Below are 21735 nucleotides of genomic sequence, written 5' to 3'. Positions count from 1 at the left end.
CTTCTTTACCTTGCCAATTTGTTTCAAAATGGTTCAGTATTGTTGGAATAGTAATGTCAGACCTTGCTGCTAATTCATGCATAGGCTGAGATGAATTTGCTTCCACTATAGCTTTCAGCTCATCATTATGCAACTTGGTTTCAGGTCGCCCACATGGTTCATTTTCAAGATTAAAATCACCAGAACGGAACCTCTCCAACTACGTACTGTGTGTTCATTAGTCACACCCTTCTCAAACACTTTGTTGATATTTTGAGCTGTTGGTGCTGCATTTGTTCCATGATGGAACTCATGTTAAAAAAAAATCACATGAATTTTTTTTTTTTTTGAGACAGAGTCTCACTTTGTTGCCCAGGCTAGAGTGAGTGCCGTGGCGTCAGCCTAGCTCACAGCAACCTCAAACTCCTGGGCTCAAGCGATCCTGCTGCCTCAGCCTCCCGAGTAGCTGGGACTACAGGCATGTACCACCATGCCCGGCTAATTTTTTTTTCTATATATATCAGTTGGCCAATTAATTTCTTTCTATTTATAGTAGAGATGGGGTCTCACTCTTGCTCAGGTTGGTTTCGAACTCCTGAACTCAAACGATCCACCTGCCTCGGCCTCCCAGAGAGCTAGGATTACAGGCGTGAGCTACCGGGCCCGGCATCACATGAATTTTTTATCCGTGGTTCATTGCTCTAAAAAAATTGGAAAGATAATCACAAGCCAAACCATGCTTTTGAAAGAATGAGGATGTACCTTCACAATAAAAGTAAAATAAGAAGTGACAAAGTGAAATGTCACAGGTATCAGCTGTTAAACTTAGTACTTAAGGAAATCAGTCATTTCAGACTTAATAGCCTAAACATGGAACTTATTACAACTTTTTAAAGAAAAAAGATAACCAAGAAGTCTTATTTTCATGAAATTTATTTTTAAAAATCTTAATTTTGTGTCTGGGCTAGATAGCAGTAAGATCAATTTCCTTGGTTAGAATTCAAACTATTCAAATTAAACATATCTCATTCCTCCATGTTCTGTAAGTATATGCTTCTTTTTTTCTTTTTTTTTTCTGTTTGCTTTTTCTAATTGCAATTTACTTTGCCACAAAATAATTGTAATTTAAAAAATGTATAACAACAATGTTTTCTACTAAACTATGTATATTTAGACTATGTATGAGTAGTGAGAGAGCTGGAATCAAGACCTTGTATAGGAGTCCTATCTCTTTTAGTTGTTAGACTGCTGTATAGTAAAATGACTGCAATAATATACTTCTCTTGGCAGCATTGTTGTAAGAACCAAAACAGATGATGCATGTAGAATTGTTGTACAAACTCTTGCAACGTAGTGTAAATGTAATGAGGATATGTAGTATTACACAAATTTAATAGTACAGAAGTTTAAGGTAAAGATAGTAAAATATGAGATATATCACATTGATGATTTTATAGGGCTTATTTTTGTTTTGGCCAAAGATTGTAGCCATCCACTACCCAGACCATACTTGGGTAAATAGGCAGGACAGATCTCATTTTAGGCATTCAGTTGAATGTTAAAAATATCATATGGCATAAATAGTTTTATTATTTTGTCTGTATGTGCTACATGTACAGATTTCAAAGCAATAGGAGATATTTAAAAGAACAGTTTTGAAACAAGAATGATGACACTAATAATCATTCCTAAATTCCTAAATTTTGAAGGTGTATACTTTTTTTTAAGATGCAATAATTATCATCTTGAGATGATAATTGTGCAATTTTATTTTTTTTGACAAATTATTTAATCAAAATTTGTATACTCACCAACTTTAAACTTTATTGTATGCTTTCGGAATGAATTAAATGCAGCATTCTACTCTATCTTCATGTGGAGGTCACTCACTTTATTTCAAGTGTGTAGCTTTTTGAGGATTATATTTGTACTAGGTTATTCACTATGTTTGGGAATATAATTGTCACATTTTATTAGGGACTTCTATGAGAACTAAATTAATTTAATGTGTTTACATTTTCTAATTATAGTTGAAGACCAATGTTTCTCTTTGGAAGGAGCTGGAGTCAACTAAAGCTGTTATTATGGGAGAAACTGCTGTTGTAGAAATAGATATCTTTCCCCGAGGAGTAATTTTAATATACCTAGTTATAGCCTTTTCACCTTTTGGGTACTTTTTGGCAATTCATATCGTAGCAGAAAAGGAAAAAAAATTAAAAGAATTTTTAAAGATAATGGGACTTCATGACACTGCCTTTTGGTACGTTATTAAAATTTATTACTTAGTATAATTAAAATTTATATTAAATATACAGTTTTCAGAATTATAGTTTTGATATTTACCCAGCTTAATGGTGCTGCTTTAGAGGTGCTGCTTCTGTTTCCTTATGATGATGACCTTTTTCTTGGAATTTGAGACTAGTCAACAAGCTTCAACAACTTATTAGCTTGCTTTAACATAAAGGATGAAGAATTGGAAAGCTTATATTGCCAATACATGTTTACATTTTATTTCACATTTTGTTTGAATCCATGAGACATGCTCCATATATTTCATTGTATATTTCAGAATATGGAAAATATTAAATCCTGAAAGTTAGAAATTATTTGTTATAGTCCTCCCCTAATATTATAGCATATACATGATATTAAAAATTTAGTTAAAATAATTCAAGTCCATATGTACAGTATGTAGACTTTTTTTTCATGGAAAGTTTTAGTTACTTGGGTGAATTAAGATAAAGAAAATGCAAATAATTTATAGAGAAACAGTTTTTAAAAACGTATTCACACAAAACTGTGTCAGCATTTTAATACAATCATAATTTCATAGAAGTATACATTTTTATAAATATTATGAGTGTATTTTCCTTACTCTTCCCACTATGTAATAAGAAAATTTGTTTGAAGCTCATTTTGGGATAAGGTTAATACTGTGCATGTGAGTTGCTATTGTCTATTTTATAAAACTTTATTACAGTTAGCCCATTGTAACAATTATAACACTTTAAATTATGGGTTTATTGTGTATAACATATTTTCTTGCTTTTCTTCTGTTATTTTAGAAGTGATTGGCTTTTAAGATGTAATGGATTATTAAAGTATTTTGTGAGGAAACAGTAGCTAGATGAAATTAGTCAAATCATTCTCTTTTTTTTTTTTTGAGACAGAGTCTCACTTTGTTGCCTAGGCTAGAGTGAGTGCCGCGGCGTCAGCCTAGCTCACAGCAACCTCAGACTCCTGGGCTCAAGCGATCCTTCTGTCTCAGCCTCCCAAGTAGCTGGGACTACAGGCATGCGCCACCATGCCCGGCTAATTTTTTCTATATATATTAGTTGGCCAATTAGTTTCTTTCTATTTATAGTAGAGACGGGGTCTCGCTCTTGCTCAGGCTGGTTTTGAACTCCCGACCTCGAGCAATCCGCCCGCCTCGGCCTCCCAGAGAGCTAGGATTACAGGCGTGAGCCACCGCGCCCGGCCCAAATCATTCTCTTAATGCCTCAGTTTTGCCTCTGTAAAATGATTCAATTTTGGTGATTTTGCTACCTTTTAGCCTTAACTCAATGATTTTTTTTTTTTTTTTGGAGACAGAGTCTCGCTTTGTTGCCCAGGCTAGAGTGAGTGCCCTGGCGTCAGCCTAGCTCACAGCAACCTCAAACTCCTGGGCTTACGCCATCCTGCTGTCTCAGCCTCTTAAGTAGCTGGGACTACAGGCATGCGCCACCATGCCCAGCTTATTTTTTCTATATATATATTAGTTGGCCAATTAATTTCTTTTTTTATTTATGTTTTATAGTAGAGACGGGGTCTCGCTCTTGCTCAGGCTGGTCTAAACTCCAGAGCTCAAGGGATCCTCCCACCTCAGCCTCCCAGAGTGCTAGGATTACAGGCGTGAGCCACCGCGCCTGGCCTTAACTCAATGATTTTATGACAACATGCATTAAATCATGAGCTACTAACTTGAAAAAATAAATATATAATAAAACTAATACTGTAGCAATTCCATTGAGCTCTGATTTGAAGAGAAATCTTAAGTAAAAATAATGAATTCATTGTTGATCTTGTTGATCTCACATTGTGTAGTTATGTAGTAGTAATTATGTCATTGATTAGTGAAATAGCTTTTATTACAGTTACAAAAGCTATCGGAAGTTTCATTGCTGCACATACAATAAAGAAAATTATTATATTGATTCATTAAATTCTTGTATTTTAAGAAAATCTGAGGTATTGTACACTGTTGAATTTTAAGACTATTATATTTAAATTAATCATGAAGAGCCAGGCGTGGTGGCTCACTCCTGTAATTTCAGTGCTTTGGGAGGCCAAGGTGGGAGGATTGCTTGAGTCCAGGAGTTTAAAACCAGCCTGGGCAACAGAGGGAGACCCCATCTTTGCAAAAAAAAGAAAAATTACCTGGGCATAGTGAGTGGTATGTACTTGCAGTCCTATATTCTTGGGAGGCTGAGGCAGGAGGATTACCTGAGCACAGGAGTTTGAGGCTGCAGTGAGCTATGTCACGCCACTGCACTCCAGCCTGGGCAACAGAACTAGACGCGGACTCTAAAACATAAATAATTAATCATGAATTGCTATTAATTTCTATAGCTCTTTTGATTCTTTGGAGAATACTATTTTATCTCTACATCAGATTACACTTTTACGAAAACTTAACTAATGCTGTATTTCAATTATTTAAAAGAGTATTAATTTTCAGTACATGAACATACACAGAAATGAGTACACTGACTTTTAAGGATAAAATGGCTAAAATAAATATGACATTTTGTTTAAAATGATTGTTTAACTGTTAAAGCCTATGCATTTGACCATAAATGTATTTGTATTCCCATTTTAGGCTTTCCTGGGTTCTTCTGTATACCAGTTTGATTTTTCTTATGTCCCTTCTTATGGCAGTCATTGCAACAGTTTCTTCGTTATTCCCTCGAAGTAGCAGCATAGTAATATTTCTACTTTTTTTCCTGTATGGATTGTCATCTGTAAGTATTTTAACTTGACATGGAAATAAAGAACTTTCAAACTACTTGATAATACAGAAAAATTTTTTTCTTTGGTTTACTTATAGTAACAGATTATTACTTGGCTATTGATAAATGACTTAGTAATAAGTGATATAACATTATTATACCTCCATAGTTTTAAGAAAGTTACAAAATATTCTCAGGTTTAGATTTAATTTTTTTCTACATGATGTATTTCACATACATTTCCTCTGAATATACCTGTTATTATCTTTAGGTGACCATATATGTAAATAAGATTGTCTAGTACTAGATGTTTTTTCTTTGTCTTCATGAAATCCTGTCAGTTTCAAGTTAATTTATGCAATAGGATGATGATTTTTAAAGATATGTCTTTGTAAATGTAGTTCTTTAACAGTCTTGATAGTCTTTTGGCATATTGGCTGAATACTTGGGTATCAGTGATCAGTCTTTGTTTTTTGTTTGTTTGTTTGTTTTATTTTTATTTTTTTTAGTGCTGCCTTTTGGCTGATAGTCTTTGTTTTAAGAGGTTCCAACTTCCATTTTGTTTGGTTTATGTGCCTCTCCTCTATCAGTTAAATATTTTGGCTATCACCCCTGTTCATTACAGTGGTAAATTATAAGTAACTCTCATAGTTCCAAGTATAATTGCCTGCTTTTGTTTGTTTGTTTGTTTTTAACTGGCTTTCTATCTTATCAACACAGGAAGTTTAAAAGATGGGTCTGGTATTTAAAAGTTTGTGGACTTATTGTTTTGTTCATGTATTTTACACATCTAACTGCAGAAACACATGGCTGTATATGGCTTCTGTAGTGTACAGTTGGTCATCATGCTAATCTTTGATATACCTATAAAATGCAGTATTTAATTGTTAATTTAAATTTTTACATGTATATCACTATTTATATGAAAATAAAATGCCTTACCATAGTTTTTAGAAATTATAGTTGTATTTTAATTAATGTATTTTCCAGTGAAAATAACTTGTTCTTTCAAAAACAAAATTTAATTTTGGTTTCATACCGGTGTATATGAACAATGCAATTAATGTTAATATTTATGTTTTATAGGTATTTTTTGCCTTAATGCTGACACCTCTTTTCAAAAAATCAAAGCATGTGGGAATAGTTGAATTTTTTGTCACTGTGGCTTTTGGATTTATCGGCCTTTTAATAGTCCTCATGGAAAGTTTTCCCAAATCATTAGTATGGCTTTTCAGTCCATTCTGTCAATGTACATTTTTGATTGGTATTGCACAGGTAGGTAACATTAATTTTGTATTCACTAAATTTTTTCTTGATTTGCAAAATATTATTTTAAAAGTTCAGCATGAGAAAGGATGATTTTTGAGTACTAGAGTACATTTTATATCTAGTTTTATTTATATTTTTTCCAATTTTACATTTTCAGTTAAATGTTCTGTTGATAAGTTCTTTACTTTTTACATTAGTATATCTTTGTAATCTGTTTCACTGCAAAAACTCAGTTTGTTAGAGCAGCAGTCCCCAACTTTTTTGGCACCAGAGACTGGGTTTCGTGGAAGACAGTTTTTCCATGGACAGGGGCTGGTGGGGCTGGTTTCAGGATGATTCAAGCTCATTATGTCCATTACATTTGCATTCGCTTCTCAGTGCTAGCGTTGGTCTCAGCTCCACCTCCACCTCAGATCATCAGACATTAGATTCTTATAAAGAGCATTCAACCTGGATCCCTCACACAACTCAGAACTCTCACATGCACAATTTACAGTAGGGTTCTTGCTCCTTTGAGACACCGCTGCTGATCTGACAAGAGGCAGAGCTCAGGTTTTGATGTGAGCAGTGGTGAGTGGCTATAAATACAGATGAAGCCTCTCTTGCTGTGTAGCCCTCTTCCTAACAAACCAGGGACCTGTACAGGCCTGGGGGTTGGGGACACCAGTGTTATAGTCATTGGTTTAAATGTCAGGTAATTCTGATTGCTCTATGGCTTAGTTACATTGCTACCATTTGTAAATTTATCTCAAAAGAATGCCTGGCAGAAAGTTGTGTGTGGAGCAGAACAAATATAGTAAGTGTAGAGGTGAAATAAGTAGGCCTGGTAACTTTTATAGGCCTAGGCTTCATAGAACTGTCATTTATCTAAATAATATTTGGATTTATAAATTTGATTTTTAATAGTCCTTACAGTAGTTAGGTTAACTAACCTTAAGTAGTTAGGTTCTAAATGAAAAAAATCTTATGAGACACTGCTTTTTATAATAGAACATAAATTTGAATAATGTACAAATAAAAAACATAATTACTAAATGTAAGAGATTACTCATGTTGGTTGGGTAGAACATTGACTTAAGAGATTTAATTAAGATAGGTTATTTATTATCTTTGAGTGAAACATTTTAATTACTTGAAACCTAAGAGCTATTGTTACACATTTAGAGAGTCCACTGGGCCACCTTTCTCTTATGAAGGAAGAATTATAGATTCATAGGTTTTTGTTATTAATGAAAGGGCCTCTCGTTGTCATTTAATTCATCTACTTCATTTTGCAGATCAGGGGACTGAAATCCAGAGTAGTGAAATTAAAATTTATTCACTTAATGGCAGGGCTGGGACCTAAATGAGGCTTCAACCTCTCATACATTTTTCTTTCTATTCTATCACATATATTATGAATACTTTAACAATTGTGTTAATTAATCAAAATACCTTTTCTCTTTTCAATATTGGAAAGATATCATAATTTTATACTCTAATATTTAATTTATTTGATTTCTAAATGGACTATAACCTTTTTGTTTACATTACTTACTATTAACATCATGCTTTACTTTTATTTCATTTGATAATCATAACATTAGAATTAAGTCCCCCTAGAGTGGATGTATCCTATCTGAAGCACAGCATTAAAAACATGATTGAAAGGAATTGTGATAAACTTATATTTGGGTAAAGTCTTTATTGTTTTCCTTATAAATTTATATTACTGATTTGGTAAACTGTATAAATCTGTTAAAAGGCCTGGTTTGGTACTATTTGTTACTCTGGATATAATGAATAATGCTAAGTAGTGTTAGCTTTTGTTTGTTTGTATCATATTTACATAATAAAGTTTATGTTTCTATTTTTCAGGTCATGCATTTAGAAGATTTTAATGAAGGTGCTTTATTTTCAAATTTAACTGAAGGCCCATATCCTCTAATTATTACTCTTATCATGCTAGTACTTAATAGTATATTCTATGTCCTCTTGGCTGTCTATCTTGATCAAGTCATTCCAGGTATATGGGTATTTATTAAATTTTACTTAAAGATTTTTAGGTTTTTTTGACCACTTAGGGTCAATTTAATTTTAATTTTTTTTATAATCAGAGTATCCTAAGTCATATTCATTGTTACAGCTTTTAAATTGATTTAAAATAAGTATATTTTATACCTTATGCCTTAGCCACTAGTGAACATAAGGAGCTTGTGTAAAAAGAGAACAGATTTTTTTTTCATTTCTGTAGATATAGGGGGTATGAGTTTTTTTTATTACGTGGATGAATGGTATAACGCTGAAGTCAGGACTTTTGGTATACCCATCACAAGAATACTGTATATTGTACCCAATAGGTAGATTTTTATCCCTTACCCCCCCTCCCATACTTCCCCCTTCTTAGTTTTTAATGTCCATTACACTACTTTATGACCACATATACCCCTCGTTTAGCTCCCACTTATAAGCGAAAACATGTGGTATATGTTTTCCTATTCCTGATATTCCTTAGGATAATGCTCTCTAGTTCATTCAAGTTGCTGCAAAAGACATTGTTTCATTCCTTTTTATGGCTGAGTAGTAGTGTGTGTGTGTGTGTGTATGTGTGTGTGTGTACCGTGTTTCCCCGAAAATAAGACAGCGTCTTATATTTATTTTTCCTCAAGAAGACACCCTACGGCTTATTTTCAGGGGATGTGTTATTTTCCCCTCAAAGCCTCAGCTTGCTGCAGCACGCACAGGATGGCCAGGACCTGATAGGAGGAGCTGACCTTGTTGGTGGAGCTGCCTTCACCTTACGGTCACCTCAGGGATAGTAGTTGTCACAATGGGGCAGATGAGAAGGGCTGCTTGTCTTCTTTACTGCTCTAAGATGAAATGCATGGGTTATGCAAATACACTGCGTTGCCACGCCCATCACTAGGTCTTATTTTTGGGGTAGGGCTTATATTGTACAAATGCATAGAAATCCTGCTAGGGCTTATTTTATGAGTAGGTCTTATTTTTGGGGAAACATAGTACATACACACACATCCCCCAAATTTTCTTTATCCATTCCTTAGTTGATGAGCACTCAGGTTGATTCCATATCTTGCAATTGTGAATCATGATGCAATAAACATTTGGGTGGAGAGCAGTTTGTTTTGAAAGCCTTAAGTCTCTAGCTGATTTTTTTAACTTGCTCCTTCTCATGTCAGTCTTTTTTAACTAAAGTATTTTATTTTATCCTTTAAGGTCCAAAACTACAAAGTATCATTCCCCTCATCTCCTGTTGTGCATCTATAGCCAATATAGCCAATTCCTTTATATTCAATAGTAACATTAAATATCCAACACCTTTTCTGTCCCCTTGAGTTCTTCATTACTCTTATCTATATTCTGTGCCTGTACTGCCCTTATATGGTAACTACTAACCATATATAGCTTTTTAAATTTAAATTAATTAAAAGTAAATAAATTAACAATTTATTTTCTTAGTAGCACAAGCCCCATTTTAAGTACTCAGTGGCCACATGTGGCTGTTAGTTATCAAATTGCATGGTACAGATATAGAACTTTTTCATAATTGCAGAAAGTTGTATAACACTTGTCTAGACCACTGTGGTATCTCTCATTTAGTTACCAACCTCAAGTCTTTCTAAGCACTTCAACACTTTTTAAATCACATTTATTATGTGCTCAGAAACTTTGCTGGGCATATTCTGGTGAATTAAATAGAAACTCTTTATATATTAATGTCTTCCACGATACTTCTGTATATGTAATCTCTTATCCTCCTCATCCTCATTATTATACTTGATATCTGTCTATACAGTCTTATTTACCTATTTAAAGGTATATGCAGTACATCAGACTATTTTTAGCTACTCTTAACAGAAAACCTTTCTAATTGGCTTACACAAGGAGAAATTAACTGTCTCACTTAAAAGGAAATACAGAGATAAGATGGATTCCAAGTTGGTTGACTTGCTCAACTATGTCATCAGGGACCTACTTTCTCTGTGTTTTTGCCACCTTTGTTTCAGTCTGGCAGATTTGCTTTCCTCAGGGCTGTAAGCAATAACTGGGTGTTATGCTTCTTTGTTGATGTCCAGTGGAAGAGGAAGGATGCACATCTTCCTCCAGCTAAGCCCTTTGCTTCTATCTGGTTGATTACATGCTTGCTGCTAGAACAGTAACAGTCACCAGAGGAATGCTGAGTACCGATTAAATGAATCAGAATCTACTCTGTGTTTGGGATGAGATCCCTTTGAAACATATGGCCACCCTAAAAGAAGAATAGATATTTCAAAAATGAGGGGTACAGGTTTTTCTGGGGGAAAGGGGAAAAATGGAACATGCTGTGTGGGCAGTTATTACTGTCTACCATTTCTAAGCCTCATATTTCAGTCCTATTGCTGTGTTGTTCTCCTAGTTCTGTAAAGTCTCACAATGAACTATAGCCTCTTTTCTAAATACTACCTGTGTTCAAAAACCATCTAAGATGGCACTCATTCAAGCCTGAGCTCATTCAGCCTGCATTATATTCTAGCCATTTGGTATATACTTGTACACATAAAGATATAAGTTTCTTTAGCATAGAAAATGTGTTTTGGTCACCTTTATATCCCCATGAACTCTCATCAGCTCTGAAATTATTTATGGACTAGAATAAAACTTTGATTTTTTCACATAATGTTGATTTCATACTTTATACCTAAACTTTATTATTTTTATTTATTTATTTATTTATTTATTTATTTTTTCTTTTGAGACAGTCTCGCTTTCTTGCCCAGGCTAGAGTGAGTGCTGTGGCATCAGCCTAGCACACAGCAACCTCAAACTCCTGGGCTCAAGCAATCCTACTGCTTCAGCCTCCCGAGTACCTGGGACTACAGGCACGTGCCACCATGCCAGGCTAATTTATATTTATTTATATATATATATATTTTAGTTGGCCAATTAATTTCTTTCTATTTTTATAGTAGAGACGGGGTCTCGTTCAGGCTGGTTTTGAACTCCTGACCTTGAGCAATCCGCCCGCCTCGGCCTCCCAGAGTGCTAGGATTACAAGCGTGAGCCACCGCGCACAGCCTAAACTTCATTATTTTTAAATGACAAAAAATTAGTAATTGTGTACAACATGATCTTTGGAAATATGTATACATTGTGGAATGATACGTGCACTTTAGATGTAGGTTGTCATGTGTTTCAAATACTGCCTTTATGATTTAAAAACTAAGATAATTCAGTTTCTTAATGTTTATTTTTCAGGGGAATTTGGCTTACGGAGATCATCTTTATATTTTCTGAAGCCATCATATTGGTCAAAGAGCAAAAGAAATTATAAGGAGTTATCAGAGGGCAATGTTAATGGGAATATTAGTTTTAATGAAGTTGTTGAGCCTGTTTCTTCAGAATTTGTAGGAAAAGAAGCCATAAGGTATGATTCAGTCTTTGGCAATTTAGGTATAAGAGCTGCTGATAGAACCTACCACATTTAACTTCTGTACTTTAAAGATGTATGTTAGTATGGTGTCTTAGATTTGGTAGGCACTTCATGATTTTAAAACATGGTATTAATAAAGGCTATTTTTATGTTCTTCTTTTCTTTCTTTTTTTTTTTGAAACAGAGTCTTACTCTGTTGCCTTGGCTAGAGTGCCATGGCATCAGCCTAGCTCATAGCAACCTCAAACTCCTGGGCCCAAGCAGTCCTGCTGTCTCAGCCCCCGAGTAACTGGGACTACAGGCATGCACCACCGTGCCCGGCTAATTTTTTCTATATATTTTAGTTGGCCAATTAATTTTCTTTCTATTTTAGTAGAGACAGGGTCTCACTCTTGCTCAGGTCGGTTTCAAACTCCTGACCTTGAGCTATCCTCCCTCCTTGGCCCCCCAGAGTGCTAGGATTACAGGCATGAGCCACTGCACCTGGCCTATGTTCTTATTTTTCTTTGCAGCCATTTAGAATAAAGTTGTTGCTAGGTTTGAAATTTTATGTTTCAGTGGAAATTTTTAAAAGTAATAATACCCAGTGTTTATATAATTAATCTTAAAGGCTTTCCCATTTTGTAATTCAAAACAGAACAAATATTCTGTGATTTTATTCATGCTACATTGTCTTATACTACATATATTATCCTCTGTTAAAACTTTAGGGTTTTGTGACATAATTAGAATATCTCTTTAATTTTTAAGAATCACAGAAATTAGTTACTATTCCTTGCTAGATCTGTTACTAGCAAATTTTAAAAAACGAAGAAGAAAAGAAATAAAAATTTAAAAAATGAAGTATGTTTTTTAAATTTAAGAAAAATATAAAAGCAGAGACTCAAAATTCTTAAGATGATGTAATCAGTGGGCCATTGGTCTTCTTTCTCAAGGATAAAATTTAAACTAACAAAACCATTAGTTTCTTTAAAAAAATAAAAAAATGTAAGGTGGAATTGAGAGAATCTTTCACATTTAGAATGGTTTGAAATGTGTGCTGACCTTAAATAACACCTGGTTTATATCCCCATTCACTGATGTAACAAGTATTTGATTAATCAGATGAAAAGAAATGTATAAACTGTGTGAATCAAATGCTTCTTTATACACACACACATATATGTATATATATATATTATATATATATATAGGCAGGATCTTGCTGTATTGCCTAGGCTCTGGTGTGGAGTGGCATGATTGTAGCTCTCTGTAACCTTGAACTCCTGGGCTCAAGCAATCTTCCCCCTCCTGAGTAATTGGACTGTATGCATGCACCACCATGCATCATCACTTATTTTTAGATGTTGACTTGGCATGAAAAATGAATGAATGGCACTTAAAATGGAGAGGAATGCTGTACTTTTCTCTTGTAGCTTCTTTGAAATAAGTTTATGGTAGACCCATGAACAACATGAGGTTGAACTGCACAGGTCCACTTATTCACGGATTTTTTTCAATGAATATATCAGAAAATTTTTTGGAGATTTGCAACAATTTGAAGAATAGCAAAAAAATTAAAAGGTTAGGTATGTCATGAATGCATAAAATATATGTAGATGTGAGTGTATTTTATCACTTAATACCATAAAATATACACAAATCTGTTATGGAAAGTTAAACTTTACCAAAACTTAAAGACTTACCATACACAGTGCCATTCACAGTCAAGAGAAATGTAAACAAACATGAAGATGCAGTATTAAATCATAGCTGCATAAAATTAACTATACTCTATACTGTAGTACTATAATTTCGTAGCCACCTCCAATTGCAGTAAGCTTAACTGTTGCAAGTATCTGCTTTAACACTGTGTGTCACTGTCTCCTTGCAAGCAGTTCATCTCTCCAGTAAATTACATATCACAATAAAAAGTAATCTCTTGTGGTTCTTGTATATTTTTTATCATGTTTAGTGTAGTACTGTGAACCTTGAATACATACCACCATGAGATCCATAGGAAGTGTGACTAGTGATGCTGGAAGTGCTCCCAAGAAGCAGAGAAAAGTGATGGCATTAAAAAATAGTTGACTTGTTTGATATGTAGCATAGATTAAGGTCTGCAGCTTTGGTTTCCTACCATGTCATACAATTTATCTTGTAAACAAATGGTGTAAACTTATAGTATCAATAAATACAATACAGCACTGTAAACTACCTTCCTTACAGTTTTCTAAACATTTTCTAGCTTTATTGTAAGAATATAGTATTAATGTATAACATACAAAATATGTGTTAATTGCTTCCGTTATTAGTAAAGCTTCCAGTCAACAGTAGGCTATTAGTAGTTTAGTTTTGGGGGAGTCAAAAGTTATATATTCAGATTTTTGATTGTGTGAGGGGTTTGTATCCCTGACTCCTGAGTTCAAGGGTCAACTATAGTTATTGTCAACTTTCTTTGATTTTTTGTTTTAGTAGGAAGGTACCTTATTATTCCTATTAAATATGACAGCTTTGATAAAAAATATTACACATACTTTAAATACTTATAAATTGCTTTAAATACTTAAAATAGAAAACTGTTTTTCAGAATCAGTGGTATTCAGAAGACATACAGAAAGAAAGGTGAAAATGTCGAAGCTTTGAGAAGTAAGTAGCTTTCCTAGTATTTAGTCCATAGTATTAAAGTACAAATGGAAAAGCAATTTGCCTAGCTTGTGGAAAATTTAAACTTCTCTGCCATAATTTTCTGTCTTGCTTTTAAAGATCCTTTCATTTATTTAAATGATTAATATCTGTAATAAAACTAACATTAAAATTGTAAGGGCAAAAAGTAATATTTGCTAAGATGGCAAATACTCAATTATTCAAACAAGTCTATATTCTTTTTCATTTTATTATTATGCATGTGTATATGTGTTAGTTGCTTTTTAAAAATTCTTTTGGCCTAACATAGGGTTTCTTAACCTCAGCACTACTGACATTTTGGTCCTGATAATTCTTTGTTGTGTAGAACCATCCTGAGAATTGTAGAACATTTAGCAGTGTGTTATGTCAGTGTTCTCCAGAATTAATAGAATACACACACACAACAGACACACACAGGACAAGTGTGAGGGCAGAGTTGGAGAGGTGGTAGAAGTTTAAGAAATTGCTTCGTGAGGTTGTGGAGCCTGGTAAGTCCAAAAATGCATACAGTAATTTGGAAACTCAAGACAGAGTTGAAGTTGCAATCTTGGGTCCAAAGTTCATAGACAGGTCAACAGGCTGGAAACTCATGCAGGAATCTATGTTATATTCTTGAGTCAGAACTCCTCCTCTAAGAAATCTCAGTTTTTCCCTTAAGGCCTTAAACTGATTGGATGAGGTTTACCATTATTAGCAAGGGTAATCTGCTTCAAGTCAGGTGATTATAAAAGTTATTGACATCTACAGTGACACCTACACTAGTATTTGACCAAATGACTAGGCACCATAGCCTGGCCAGATTGACCCATAAAATTAACCATCACAAGAAGCATTTCTGGCTTCTACCCATTAGGTGCCCATACTAACCACTGTATCCCAGTTGTGACAACCAAAAATGTCTCCAGGCTTTGCCAAATGTCTTTTGAGGAGCAAATTAACTAAGTAAGTAGGGTATAGTGGTATATTGCTAATATGGTTTTAATTTGCATTTGCCCAATAACTAATGTTGTTGATCACTTTTTTCATATGATTATTGGTATTTGGATGTTTTCTTTTGTGAAATACCTATTAAGTTTTTCTTACATTTTGGGTTCAACACCTTTGTTAGATAATAGATATTTAAATATCTTATCCCAGTCTCTGAGGCTTGCCTTTTAATTCTGCTAATAGTGTCTTTTGATGAACTTAAGTTCTTAATTTAAATGAAGTCCAATTTATAAATCAATTCTTTTATAGTTACAGTGCTTTTTGAGTCTTTATTCAACATTTTAGATTATATATCACTTTCAATGTAAGTTATTCAACTAGAGGTTATTGCCAATGCAAAGAGGCAAGAGAAAGAAACAAATGGCATCCAGATTAGAAAGGAAGCAATAAAACTTTATTTGCAGTTGACATGATTATCTATTTTAAAAATCTGATTAAATCTATGAGAAAATTAGTAGAACTAAACAGTGAGTTTAACAAGGTGACAGGATACAAAATAAACATAGAAAAATTAATTGTATTTCTAATATGTTACCAACAAGTAATCAGAAATTAAAATTAAAAATATCATTTATTATAGCATCAAAAACATTGTATGCTTAATAGATAAATCATACAAAAGATGTCAAAGACTCATTTTCTGAAAAGTACAAAACAATGCTAAGAGAAATGAAGAAGACTTAAATAAGTGGAGAGCAATACCATGTGCATGGGTCAGAAAACTCAATGTTCAGATGTGAGTTCTACCCAAATTTCAGTAGATTCAAACTCAACCACAAATCTATTAGGCTTTTTTTTTGTTGTAAATTTTGACAAATCAATTCTAATATTTATATAAAAATGCAGATGACCTAGAATAGTCCAAACAACTTTGAAAAAGAACAACAAAATTGTAGGAGTACCATTACCTTGTTTCAAGACTTCATATAAATGCTATAGTAATCAAGACAGTGTAGTTTTGGCATAAAAACAACAGAAAAATGGATCAATGAAATAGAGGAGAGAGTATAGAAATAGACATATATGGTTAACTGATTTTCAACACAGATGGAAAAATTTACTAAAGGATAGATTTTTTAATGAATGTTGTTGAAACAGTTACATATCCATATGTAAACAAAACAAAAACCAGAAAAAAGTGAACTTTGTTCTATCCTGGGTACCATATACAAAAATTAACAGAAAATATATCATACACCTAAATGTAAAACCAAACACAGTAAAACTTCAAGAGTAAAGAATAGGAGAAATCTTGTTAGACCTTGGATTAGATAAAAGTTTTTTCAATATACCACCAAAAGCATAAATCATAAAATAGCTCATTGATAAATTGGACTATCAAAATTAAAAAATCTTGTTGTAAGATACTGTTAAAGAAATAAAACAAAAACAAACCCACATACCTGGAGGAAATATTTGTAAATCGTGTATCTAATAAAGGACTTGTGTCCAGAGTATATAAAGATGTCTCAAAACTCAATGTTAAGAAAATAATCCAATTAATTAATAAATGGACAGAATATTTGAATATACTTTTTGCCAAAGAAGGAAAAAAGGTAGTGAATAAGCAGATGAGAAGATGTCCAACATCATTGCTCAATAGGGCCATGCAAATTAAGACCATAATCAGATATCACTACTTATTAAAATGATTGAAATTAAGAGACTGATCATACCATATATTGGTGATCATGTAGAAGAATAAGAACTCTCAAACACTGCTGGAGGGAATGTAAAATGGTACAACTACTTTTGAAGATAGTTTGGCAGTTTATCAAAAAGTTAAACATATACCTGCTATGTGATCTAGCCATTTCACTTCTAGGTATTTAGCCAAGAGAAATCAAAGCATAAGTCTGTACAAATACTTATACATAAATGATCATTGCAAATTTATTTGTAATAACCAAAACTGGAAACAACTCAAATGTCTATCTCCAGATAAATGGATAAACCAAATGGTATAGCCATACGATGGAATGCTATTCAGCAATAAAAAGGAATGCACTATTAATACAATCTATAGCATGGGTGAATCTCAAATTATTTTAAGTAAAAGATGCCGGACATAAAGAGTATTGTCAGGAGATTCCCCAGCTGGCAGGGCTGAAAACAGGGTGTCACGCAGGAATAAGAAATGAGACAATAGAGGAGAAAGAGTGGGGTCAGGGGACTCAAGGCTTTCCAAACCAAGAGTCTTGAGAGTAATTTCTCACTCATTTATTTTAAGAACAAAAGATCATCCTAAATCATACAAGCAAACAATGTTCTATAGAGATCCCACATGCAAACAAGTTCTAAAGATTTCTAGAAAGATTACAATAACCAGGTACAGGTCATTCAGGTCGGCTTTAAAGATCCACTGAGTAAGATATCCAGGTGCACAATCTATTTCTAGCCTAAAATAAAATAAGAACATAAATCTTGGGATCATGGCCAGTCCAGTTTTCCAGCAGGTTGGATGTTCCTGATTGTAATCCTGGAGCAGTTTTCCGCCCCAGGAGAGAAACTGTTTTCAGTTCACCTTGTCCTTGGAATGTCCTTACCATTTGGAAAATAGCCACAGCTATACAGACTGTCATGTCTGCAGAGGTTTCTACACCAGCAGTCTCTCCAGGTCACCCCAACATTTCTAAGCTACCCCAACAGGGTACATACTATATACTTTTATATAACATTATAGAAAAACTATAGTGAAAGAAAACAGATTAGTGCTTGCCTAGAGGTGGGCAGAGGTGGGTGGTAAGAGGCAGGAGAAAGAAGTTTTAAAGGGGCATCAAGAATTTTCTGTTGGAAAGGTTATGTTCATTATCTTGATAGTGGTAATGATTGTATAGTTGTATATACATGTTAAAACTTACTAAATTACTGACATATATATAATTTATTATAAACCATATCTCAGTAATGCTGTTTAAGAAAATTAAATGGTTATATATGTTATCTTTTAGCTTTTGGTTTCTATTCTCTTCTACTGATCTATTTATCCTTGTTCCCACATTGTTTTAACTACTGCAGTTTTTTTTTTTTTTTTTTTTTTTGAGACAGAGTCTCACTTTGTTGTCCAGGCTAGAGTGAGTGCCGTGGCGTCAGCCTAGCTCACAGCAACCTCAAACTCCTGGGCTCAAGCGATCCTCCTGCCTCAGCCTCCCGAGTAGCTGGGACTACTGGCATGCGCCACCATGCCCGGCTAATTTTTTTTTTATATATATCAGTTGGCCAATTAATTTCTTTCTATTTATAGTAGAGACGGGGTCTCGCTCTTGCTCAGGCTGGTTTTGAACTCCTGACCTTGAGCAATCCGCCCACCTCGGCCTCCCAAGAGCTAGGATTACAGGCGTGAGCCACAGCGCCCGGCCACTACTGCAGTTTTATAGTTAGTTTTGATAACTTTAAATTTTGTATTTTGGGGTCTTTATATTCCCATGTAAATGTTAGAATCAGCTTGTCAATTTCCACCATAATGTCTGTTTTGGTGAGTTGTTTATTTTCAAAGAAGTTGTCCATTTCATTTAAATTGCCAAAATTAGTTGTAATTTATAATTGTTTTGATAGATCTTACAGTGTGTTTATTAATTTCATTACCCTTTTTTTAAGGAATCAACCTTTTGCTTTGTTGATTTTCTCTATTAAAATTTGCTTTGCATTTTACTGATTTATATATTACTATTTTTGTTATTCTGTATTACTACTTTCTTTGGGTTTAATTTGTCCTGATTCTTGTAGCTTCTTGATATGGAATTAGTTACCTATTTCTGTGTTATAAACCACCCTAAAGCTTAATGAGCTAAGGCAACCGCTATTTTACTATGCCTAAGGAGTCTGGTTTGGCTGGAGAATTCTTAAGTTACCTTGTGGTTTATCTGGGACTGGCCTCACATAGTTGGCTGTTAACAGGCTAATTCCTGTAGTGGGCTGTAGGTGGGGTTGTTTGCCTGTTCTACATGATCTTTCATCCTCCAGTAGGCTAGCTGGAGGATGCAATTCAGTATATTTCATTATGCCATTTTTCTTTCTCCCTTTACTAACTTCTTAGTTATACATGTCTTTTATAATAGTAATTACTTGTTCAACATCTTTGACTGATTATTGACTAATAAATTAGTGCTTTACTATTCTCCAGATAAGGAAGACTAGGACCTTACTTTTTATCCCTGCTATAACTCATATACTATTATTTTCATGTATTTTAATCTTACATGTAGTTTAAACCAAAGATAATATTGTTTTTAAAAGTTCCTTTAGATTTACCAGTATACTTAACATTTCATTTATCTTCATTACTTCCTACATCTGATCTTCCATCTAGGATAATTTTCCTTCTGCATGAAGATCTTTTAGTACTTTCTTTAATGCAGGTCATTTTTTTTTTTAATATCTTTTTTACACCTTTCGTTTTGAAGGGTATTTGTGTGAGTGTATAATTTTAATCTTGGCAGTTATTTTCTTTCAGGGCTATAAAATGTAATTCTGTTGTCTTCTTATTTCCATTGTTTAGGCTGCAGAGAGCTATCAGTTTTATTATTACTCTGTTGTTGGTACTGTTTATAACCTTTTCCATGACTATTTTTAAAGATCTTTCTGGTTGGTTTTTAGTATATTTTTGCAGTTTTACTACAGTGTACTTCAGGAGTTTTTTTGTTTGTTTTTACATTTATTCTGCTTTGGTTGTGTACTGCTTCTTGAATCTGTGGCTTGATGTCTTTCTTCTGTTTTAGAAAATCTTCAGCCATTTCTTTTCTAATATTGCTTCTGTCCTGTTTTCTCTTTTCTCTTACTTTAGGATTATTATTACTACATGTGACAACTTTTCATTTTATTCCATTTATTTTTTATTCTCTAATCTAAATTGCTTATTCTTTTGCCTCTGTGCTATTGTCTAGATTTTTTCCCCTGACTTTTCTTATTCACTAATTTTTTTCTTTAGTTGGGTCTAATAAGTAAGCTAAACTATCTTTTGAAATCTTAATTTATTAGGTCATTAAGTATGAAAGGTCCAATTTCCTTAAGTTCTAAGTTTGACAGTTGATATCTCTGACATTTCACTTGGACACTTCTTGAGTTTTTTTTTTTTTTTTTTATTGTGAGAGTACATCCTGATTCTTTCAAATGCATGTTTTGGCTTATGATTATCTTTCAGATTTTTTTTAAGAGCAATTTTTGTGGAACCATGGATAAGTAAAATATTCATGTTATTTTTCAATATGAGTTCCATCGTGGAACCAATGCAGTGAAGACAGCTAGAAATATCAATGAAGTATTTGGTAAGGATGTGGCTAATGAATGCACAGTACATTGATGGTTTGAGAAGTTCTGTTATGGTGATTTTAATCTTGAAAATCAGCCACACGGCGACCTGAGACCAACGTGGATAATGATGAGCTGAAAGCTATAGTGGAAGCGAATCCATCTCAGCCTACATGTGAATTGGCAGCAAGGTTTGATGTTACTATTCCAACAATACTGGACCATTTGAAACAAATTGGCAAGGTAAAGAAGCTGAATAGATGGGTACTGCATGAATTAAACAAGCATCAGAAGAGAAATCATTTGAAGCTTGCCTTTCTTTGCTGTCATGACATAAAGGCAAACCATTTCTACACTTTATTATTATGTGTGATGAAAAATGGACTCTTTTTGACAATCTCAAGTGTTCAGCACAACGGTTGGATAATGATGAAGTGCCGAAACACAGTCCAAAATTGAATATTCATCAAAAAAAGCTAATGGTGTCTGTTTGGTGGTCCAGTTCTGATATTATCCACTACAGCTTCATGAAACCTGGTCAATCGATTACAGCAGATGTCTACTACAACTAATTGGATGAAATGATGAGGATGCTTGTGATTAAGTAGCTGGTCAGTAGAGACAGTGCAATCCTCTTGCAAGACCACATGTTGTAAAAAACAGTGCTGCTCAAACTGCAGAAGCTGGACTTGGGAACTCTGTCATCCACCATATTCACAAGACCTTGCAACAAGGGCCTACCACTTCTTTCAGACTTTGGACCACTTCATGCAAGGAAAAATATGCAGTTCTCAACAACCTGTTGGAAAAGGCTTTTCACGATTTCATTGCCACTTGCTCTCTAGACTTCTTCACTGTTGGCATAAACCAGCTATTGTTAAGATGGCAAAACTGTGTCAATCTATGGTTTAAAACCGCCACATACTTTGATTAATTGCACTGCTTCTTGTTGAGATATAATAAACTAATGACCTAATATCTGTTTAAGTTTTTGTCTTTTCATTTGTTTTTTTATAGTTTCTAGTTGTTTGCCTGCGTTCACTTGTGAACATGATAGCATAGTTATTTTAAAAGCTTTGTTGTAAGGTGCCAATATCTGCATCTCGTATAGGTCTCTTTCTATTGTCTGTCTTTTCTGTTGCTTTTTGGCCTCATCTTTCCTTCTCCTGACTTTGCTTTTATTTTTCT

At 33.9% G+C, this 21735-nt stretch overlaps 1 protein-coding gene across 3 annotated transcripts in view; it reads left to right on the top strand.

Moving 5' to 3' along the window:
* Positions 1 to 21735, top strand: part of ABCA5 (ATP binding cassette subfamily A member 5) — an 87647-nt gene that overhangs the window by 16622 nt on the left and 49290 nt on the right. For 2 of the 3 annotated variants that reach the window (XM_012747414.2, XM_012747413.2), the window contains 6 exons: positions 2010 to 2239; positions 4838 to 4979; positions 6054 to 6242; positions 8094 to 8241; positions 11472 to 11640; positions 14216 to 14274. In XM_012747414.2, coding sequence (XP_012602868.1) covers positions 2010 to 2239; positions 4838 to 4979; positions 6054 to 6242; positions 8094 to 8241; positions 11472 to 11640; positions 14216 to 14274 — 937 coding nt within the window. The remainder of the gene's footprint in view (positions 1 to 2009; positions 2240 to 4837; positions 4980 to 6053; positions 6243 to 8093; positions 8242 to 11471; positions 11641 to 14215; positions 14275 to 21735) is intronic. The other variant, XM_012747415.2, reaches the window with a different exon arrangement.

This window comes from Microcebus murinus, chromosome 18 (assembly GCF_040939455.1).
Source record: "Microcebus murinus isolate Inina chromosome 18, M.murinus_Inina_mat1.0, whole genome shotgun sequence".
In the NCBI taxonomy this organism is placed as follows: Eukaryota; Metazoa; Chordata; class Mammalia; order Primates; family Cheirogaleidae; genus Microcebus; species Microcebus murinus.
The sequence above is the reverse complement of the archived record's forward strand: the minus strand, read 5'-3'. Positions and strand labels throughout refer to the sequence as shown.